This window comes from Ranitomeya imitator, chromosome 2, assembly GCF_032444005.1.
Source record: "Ranitomeya imitator isolate aRanImi1 chromosome 2, aRanImi1.pri, whole genome shotgun sequence".
Lineage (NCBI taxonomy): Eukaryota > Metazoa > Chordata > Amphibia > Anura > Dendrobatidae > Ranitomeya > Ranitomeya imitator.
The window spans coordinates 666,590,823-666,598,960 of NC_091283.1; the positions used below are offsets into that span (position 1 = coordinate 666,590,823).

The following is an 8,138-nucleotide window of genomic DNA, read 5'->3' on the forward strand; positions in this document are numbered from 1 at the left end:
GAAATGCTTCATTTTCTGGCACAAGGGTGCCAACACTTTCGGTCATGATTGTATATAGTTACTTACCTCCCAGAGCGCTAAAGTGTCTCCTGGTTGTGAAGTCACATTTTATATCACTTGATTGCTGTGACCGCTGATCGACTGCAGCCTTTCAGCACTCTGTCAGAGCGGAAGTCTGCTCTGAAGGGGTAGGAATATGTTTTTATTTTATGACATGCAATTTAGCGGTCAAGCAGGACAACCCATTCAACAAGTGTCTATCAGCTGCACAAGGTTCACATAAGATCATGGGACACCACATTTATCCAACATATCAAGAAGATAAGACATGGAAGACTAAACTAGAGTAGGGATATTATCAGTCTAAATCAAATAACACAACCACATGAGCATCAGGTTGTTGCCAGTGACAGCACTGTAACAAAGCTGGAAACAAGAGTTCTACTAGTCCACTTACCTGGTCCTTTTCATGAGGGAGAAGGCTAACTGGTGGGAGCAAGGAGATGGAAAAACTGCAATATCCAGAAGATCCTTTTCCTCCCAGACCTCCATAGTTAATCCTATACTGTGGACCATCTTTTAGCAGTCTTCCATTGCTAACAGCTCTTTTTGCTGCAAGACGCAATCGTCTTTGGAAGACAGGGTTCACAACAATTCCAGTCAAATCATTCTGGATACGCAAAAACTTCTCAATATTCTTCAGTGATGATCCATTGGACTCCTGCAGTCCTTCAATCGCTCTATGAAGGAGTTTATTCCAATCCACACTTCTCAAGTCAGCACTTAGTGGCCGGGGCCCCTTGTTTGGTTTAGCAAAATGATCAAGTGTGAGGGTTATAAGGCGTCCAGGGTTTTCTGGGTCCTTGTAGGAAGCCACACCTTTGTTAAGAACTCTGAGGACTGACCCATCCTGAACACCAAGTTCCAGTTGCTCAAGGACACGTCTTCTATCAAGCCCATGAGAAACGCACACAGCATGACAAATCCGTTCCTCCGATGGACGTTGCTTTTGACGTTTAACCTTTTGTATGGCTTCCAAAATCCACTCCGTATAAAGAGGGTTTGCAAGTTTTACCATGGTTAATAAGGTGTATCCAGAGGCCTGGTGCTGCCTATAGAGGTCATCCGTGCACCACTGTGATCACCCAGCCCATAACCAAATGTATCCTAGGTTGTATTCGGCAACAGCTTACACACATCCATCTTCAGAGCAGAAACCCATCAGAAGGGCACACATCAAAAGAACAGCTGGAACTCCATAAATCCCCGCCATAAAACAAAATCTAAGGAAAAAGAGGAAACAGACTTCATTGAAATGATCAAAGAAAGGGACATATAAATAAAGGACAGGGAGACACCACTATGAGCTTTCTGTGAGAAAGGAGCTCAAGATATTCAAGGTTAACCCAGGGATAAATACTGTCAAACATAAGAGCCAACAAGCAACTTCAACCAAGAATTATGCAGCAAACCATGTGCAATACAGCCACATAGGAAACTATTGGAACAGTACAAGGTGAATCCTAACACCGCTCCAGTAAGACTGAACCAGCATGGGGTTTGATGGATGTCCAGCATTGTGTCTGGAGTTTTACCAGGCTAACATAGCATCAGCGGCTCTGCCCAGAACCTCGGGCCCAGATATGCACGGAATCTGACAAGTGCATAGCTTATTACGAGAGGGGCCCATAATGTGTATCAATCTCCAGATGGAATCCGGAAGGTTTCTATTCTCTAACAGCAAATTTATACAATTTCATAAAATGTATTTATTAACATAAAGTTAAAATATGTCCTTTAGGCTAGGGTTACATACAGACTGGTGACCACGCAGTTCTTTTGGACAGCAGCTATAGCTTGGTTCTATGACTATGTTCACACGTTAAGCTTTTTTCTGCAGAGAGAGAGGTCAGTAAAGAAGCTGCTTACAAAAAGCAGGTTTTGCTGCGTTTTTTTTTTAGGATCCCAAAGTTCAGCTTTACTTCTACCACAGAAGCATGAACACAGGTCACCAATGTGAAACCATAAAACCATTTTTTGGAAAAAGGGAAATTTGATCAAATTATTTAGTTGAAAAAGATTTTTCTGTCTGAAAAAATAATGACTATTCTGGACAAAAAAAAATGTTCACATCAGTTCATGAAAGCAACTACAAATAACAGTGGGGGAGGTGAATTGGTCAGGACTAGTGATGAGCGAGCGTACTCATTGCTCGGGTTTTCCCGAGCACACTTGGGTGATCTCTGAGTATTTGTTAGTGCTCAGAGATTTAGTTTTCTTTGCTGCAGCTGAATGATTTACAGCTGCTAGGCAGCTTGATTACATGTGGGGATTCCCTAGCAACCAGGCAACCCCCACATGTACTCAGGCTGGCTAGCAGCTGTAAATCATTCAGCTGCAGCAAAGAAAACTAAATCTCCGAGCACTTACAAATACTCGGAGGTCACCCGAGCAATGAGCATACTGCTCATCACTAGTCAGGAATAGTTTACCTAAGATTCTGACAGAGAATTGAGTTTATAGGACATGGTTTACATAGTGTTTTGTCACAGGCATTGTTCAATTTCACACACTGGTCACCAATGTTTATATTGCACAGATCATGAATGTAATTAAACTGGACTAATCCCAACAGCTGCTTTGATGTGGGCTCCGGCGGTAAGCCAGCATCAAGTCTGGTACATGTCAGCTGTTTTAAACAGCTGACATGTGCCCGCAATAGGCGTAGGTGGAATCGTGATCCACCAGCGCCTATTAACTAGTTAAATGCTGCTGTCAAAGTCTGACAGAAGCATTTAAGAAGTGCTTCCAGCCATCCGGCTGGAAATACGCACACCGGTGACCCTCGTCACATGATCGGGGGTCATCGGTGCGTCGGCATGACAACCAGAGGTCTCCTTGAGACCTCTATGGTTGTTAATGCGCCAGATTGCTATGAGCGCCACCCTGTGGTCGGCGCTCATAGCAAGTATGGAATTCTGCTACATAGAGGCGATCTGAGCATCGCCTCTATGGAGCAGAACCAATCAAGTTGTGGCAGCTTCTAGCCTACCATGCATGGAGGCTGTTGAAGCATGCCAAAAGTAAAAAAAAAAAAAAAAAAGTTTTAAAAAAATATTAAAAAAATATAAAAGTTCAAATCACCCCCCTTTCAAAATAAAACAAATTATAAAAACTTAAAAAAAAAAAAATCAAACCTACACATATTTGGTATCGCCGAATTCAGAATTGCCCGATCTATCAAAAAACGGATGAACCTGATCGCTAAATGGCATAGCAAGAAAAAAGCCAAAATGCCAGAATTACGTTTTTTTGGTCGCCGCAACATTGCATTAAAATGTAATAACGGGCGATCAAAAGAACGTGTCTGCACCGCAATGGTATCATTAAAAAAAAACAGCTTGGTACGCAAAAAATAAGCCCTCACCCGACCCGAGATCACGAAAAATTGAGACACTAAGGGTATCAGAAAATTGGGTGATTATTTTTTTTTTTTTTAGCAAAGTTTGGATTTTTTTTTCCATCACTTAGATAAAAAATAACCTAGACATGTTTGGTGTCTATGAACTCGTAATGACCTGGAGAATCATAATGGCAGGTCAGTTTTAGCAAGTGTGGGATTGCACTTTTTTTTGCAATTTCACTACACTTGGAAATTTTTCCCCGTTTTCTAGTACACAACATGGTAAAACCAATGGTGTTGTTCAAAAGTACAACTTGTCCTGCAAAAAAACAGCCCTCACATGGCCATATTGACGGGAAAAAAAAAAAAAAATAAATAAAAGTTATGGCTCTGGGAAGGAGGGGAGCGAAAAAACTAAAACGCAAAACCGAAAAAAGCTCCAGGGGTTAAACTTTTGGATAACAAAAATAAATGGGTTTCACATACTGGTGTACCTTCTGTTTTTTCACTAAAAGTTTTATGCTATGCTCACATGTTGCATTTTTGCAACAGGTTTTTTTTTTTGCGGCATTTATGCAAATTTTTAGCGGCATCTCAAAGTACCAGCAAAGTCTAAAAGATTTCAAAAATCTCATGCACACAGTTTTTGTCAAACGTTTTTGAAAAATGCAGCATGTCACTTCTTTCAGGGTTTTCCTCCCATTGAAAGAAATAGGTCAGTGCAAAAACCGCAGGTATCAGGTTTTACCTCGTTTCTGGTGCCAGACCCTGATGAAGTTGAATCAGATTATTTGTTATACACTAATGAGCGTGTACACCAGATAAATGTACCCTGACAAAAAGGCAGTAAAAGGACCGCACTAGAAAACACCAACAATTTTTGGTAAGAGTATTTTTTTACATTGCTTCTTTACTGGAGAGAGAGCAGGTTTTGCCTGCAGCAGTAAAAACGCAAAGTGTGAACACAGCCTAAGGCCGGGGTCAGACCTAACGTATAAAAACACGGTCCGTCTTTTACGGCCGAGATACGCAGAAAAGTTCCTGAACAGTGATCCGTATTCAATGCGAGGATGCGATTTTTTCTCCAAAAATTATTCGTATGGCATCCGCACAGCAAGATTTTATCGCCGGCTTGCAAATTGGACATAGAATGGATCTATGGGTTTAAATATTCGTGAAAATATTCTGAAAATTTTTCTGAATATTTTCCCACGCTAGAGTTCATATGAGTTTATGCATGCAGGGGGCGCAGCACCTCAAGTCAACGAAGCTGCATTCTATTCATTCCCCAGTTTTTACAGCCAGGGGCAGCTGCATTAGCAGCGCTCCTGGTTGTAAGGCTATGTGCACACGTATAATGGTCCTCTGCGGATTTTTCCGCAGCGGAATTGATAAATCTGCAGGGCAAAAAACGCTGCGTTTCTGCTGCAATTTATCGCGGATTTACCGCGGTTTTTCTGTGGATTTCACTGCGGTTTTCTATTGGAGCAGGTGTAAAGCCGCTGCGGAATCCGCAGAAAGAAGTGACATGCTGCGGAATGTAAACCGCTGCGTTTCCGCGCATTTTTTTCCGCAGCATGGGCACAGCGTTTTCTGTTTCCCATAGGTTTACATTGTAATGTAAACTCATGGGAAACTGCTGCGGATCCGCAGCTGCGGAAACGCAGCAAAATCCGCAGCGTGTGCACATGCCCCAAATGTATTTAACCCCTTCAGATGGATTTACATAGTGTGATATGACTGTATGGCGGACATGTATGGTATATTGTTGCTTTTTTATTTTCCTTTTTTTTCAGGAGAACGAGGCTCTTCAGTTGGATTAATCGTACAATTAAGATATTAAAACCCCATGTGTTTATTTCATTAAAATAGTGTGTGTATGTATTTTTAACCCTTTATTACTATTGGATTAATAATGGATAGGTGTCTTATTGACATCTCTCAATTATTAACCCGGCTTAATGTCACCTTACAATAGCAAGGTGACATTAACCCCTTATTACCCCATATTCCACCGCTACTCGGGAGTAGGAAGAGAGTGGCCAAGTGCCAGAATAGGCGCATCTTACAGATGTGCCTTTTCTGGGGTGGCTGGGGGCAGGTGTTTTTAGCCAGGGGGGGGGCAATAACCATGGACCCTCTCCAGGCTATTAATATCTGCCCTCAGTCACTGGCTTTACCACTCTGGTGGAGAAAATTGCACGGGAGCCCACGCCAGTTTTTTCCGTGATTTAACCCTTTATTTTAACACCTAGAGCTCCCAAATTTTGCACACCGACACTTCTTACATTAGTAGTCAGGAATATGTAAAAAAAATAAGGGATATGAAATGGTTTACTGTATGTAAACCATGTGTCATATCCTATTGGGTTTGGGAAGGAGATAGCAAAAGCCGGCAATTAAATTCCTGGCTTTTCTGCTATCTAGCTGTTTGTAGACATTAATTTTATCTGTTCTATTCTAACCTGTTAGTGTTATTTTACTGTACATCGCACTGAATTACTGGCTTTTCTATAGAACACCGATGCGTATTTCTCGCAAGTCACACACATGGTCCGTGAGTAATCCGTATTTTTCTCGTCTCCATAGACATTCATTGGCGGATTTTTGGAGAAAAATATTTAGAATTGAGAGTCCTCAGTGGTTGATACCATTTAATGGCTAACTGAAAAGATGGTACCAAGATATATATCTTTTCTGTATCAAAACGGATTTTTGTAGGAATACACTGACAATCGATTTTCTCAGCCCGTAAAATATGGCCGAGAAATAGACGGCTAATGGAAGCTGCCCCATAGAGAAACATTGGTCCATGTGCAATGCGTTGGTTTTGCGCCTCTCCCTCGCCCGTATTTCTCTAGTGTGACCCCGGCCTAAGGGTGTACAGGCAGCATATTGTACATTCAGATTATGGTCCGCTCACACACATGCAGAGCAGTACAATGCGGATTCTGGAGAAATCCCCAAAAACAAAGCATTCTAACAGGACCCTTCACTTCAATGAGTCACGGTGGACTTTTATATGGTCATAGATCGGACTTTCAGGAAAGCAGCAACACCAAACATGTGATTATTCATGGCTTGATTTCTAATGGGGCAAAAGGAGGTGATTTGAACTTGTTTTTTTCTATTTCTCATGTTTAAAAACTTTTTTTTCTCACTTTATACTGTATTTGTGAAAATATAAAGCATACACTGAAATGATGTAGATTAAAGGGAACCTGTCACCTCGTTTTGCCGCTATAAGATGCGGCCACTGCCTTTAAGGGCTTATACACCACATTCTGTAATGCTGTAGATAAGCCCCCGGTTCGACCTAAAAGAGAAGAAAAATACGTTTTATTATACTCCCCCGAGGGGCGGTGCGGTCTGACGGTGCCCCCATCTTCGTGAATCCTGCTTCTTCCTCGCTCCGGAGCAGGCGCACGGAGCTGCCCCGCTGAGGTAAAGTACTGCAGTGCGCAGGCGCCTCTCTGACCTTTCCAGGCACCACAAGATGAGAGCCCCGGACCCGCGACCCCCACCGGACCCGCGACCCCCACCGGACCCGCGACCCCCACCGGAGCTGCGACCCCCACCGGAGCTGCGACCCCCACCGGACCCGCGACCCCCACCGGACCCGCGACCCCCACCGGACCCGCGACCCCCACCGGACCGGACCGCCCCCGCTGAGTAGAATAACTTACCCTCCTTCTCTTGCAGTCGCCCGGGCTTATCTACAGCATTATACAATGACCTTGTTTGGCAGTAGACGTCAATATTGGAAAGTGTAAAAGTTTATTTAACCCAGACGATAAATTTCAAGGGAATTTTTTTTCTTTTAGAAACTTCTGAAATGTTACCAAGCATTACCATTATAACAAGGGCCGTGACCGGTGACAGTGACAGCACAGCCGTCCCGTCCTCTAACCATTTACATGAGACCGTTCTGCCTCTCGCAGGAAGCCACCGTGTATTTGGCCATGACGGAAGGGGTTAATGGCGCAGAGCCGAGCCGCACACGGAGCCGCTGAGACCAGCAGTGACGTCACGGGCGGCAGGTGCACAGCGCTAGGGGGCGTCACACTGGCACAGCGCCCGCTGGCGGCAGGACACCACCCGCTGCACTCACCGCACTGCAGGCTGCACGAAGCCACATACCTGATGACGTCACAAGCGCGTCACAGGCATGACGTCACCTACATTACCGCCACCTCATCACCCACCCTGAGACACCAACTCAAAACAGCGCTACTCAGAGGCGAACTGCTGCACTCACCCGACAGCGAATACATCGTTAAGAATCCTCCGCCATTTTGTTGCTCTGTATTCGGGTCCGATTTGACACTGATTACACCGAGTCTCATTACACCTCACCTACCTCGCCGGCCCCACCCCCTGCAATGCTAATTGGCCCAAGTGCCTGTCAGTTATACATTTCCATAAATCCTGGCTGGTTTAAGCAGTGGGGCGGGGCTAATACGCTAATGAGGCTCCGGCTGTGTCCGCCCCCCTGGACGCTGGGTCCGGGATTGCGGGGCTGTGATTGGCGGGCTCGTGGCTCGGGCGCAGCTGGCTCCTGAGTGCTCGCTCCGTCCGTCCGGCTGCAGAGAGCGCTGCTGTCCGGACCACACTGACCCAATGCTGATCTGTGGGCGTCAATATCGTGTACAGCTCCCGGAGCGAGGGGGGACCAGAAAACAGCTAGTGCGGCCGCAGGGTGGGATGGAGGAGACCCCCAACTGTCACCTGCTCC

The 8,138-nt window shown here is 44.7% G+C and overlaps 1 protein-coding gene across 2 annotated transcripts in view; it reads right to left on the minus strand.

The window, feature by feature from the left end:
- KAT6B (lysine acetyltransferase 6B) overlaps positions 1–7,773 on the minus strand; it is a 259,060-nt gene extending 251,287 nt beyond the window's left edge. For both annotated transcript variants that reach the window (XM_069752999.1, XM_069752998.1), the window contains exons 1-2: positions 7,662–7,773; positions 458–1,283 (exon numbers count right to left, since the gene is read on the minus strand). In XM_069752999.1, the coding sequence (XP_069609100.1) occupies positions 458–1,078 (621 nt within the window). In that variant the 5' untranslated portion in view covers positions 1,079–1,283; positions 7,662–7,773. The remainder of the gene's footprint in view (positions 1–457; positions 1,284–7,661) is intronic.
- Between the last annotated feature and the right edge of the window lie 365 nt (positions 7,774–8,138).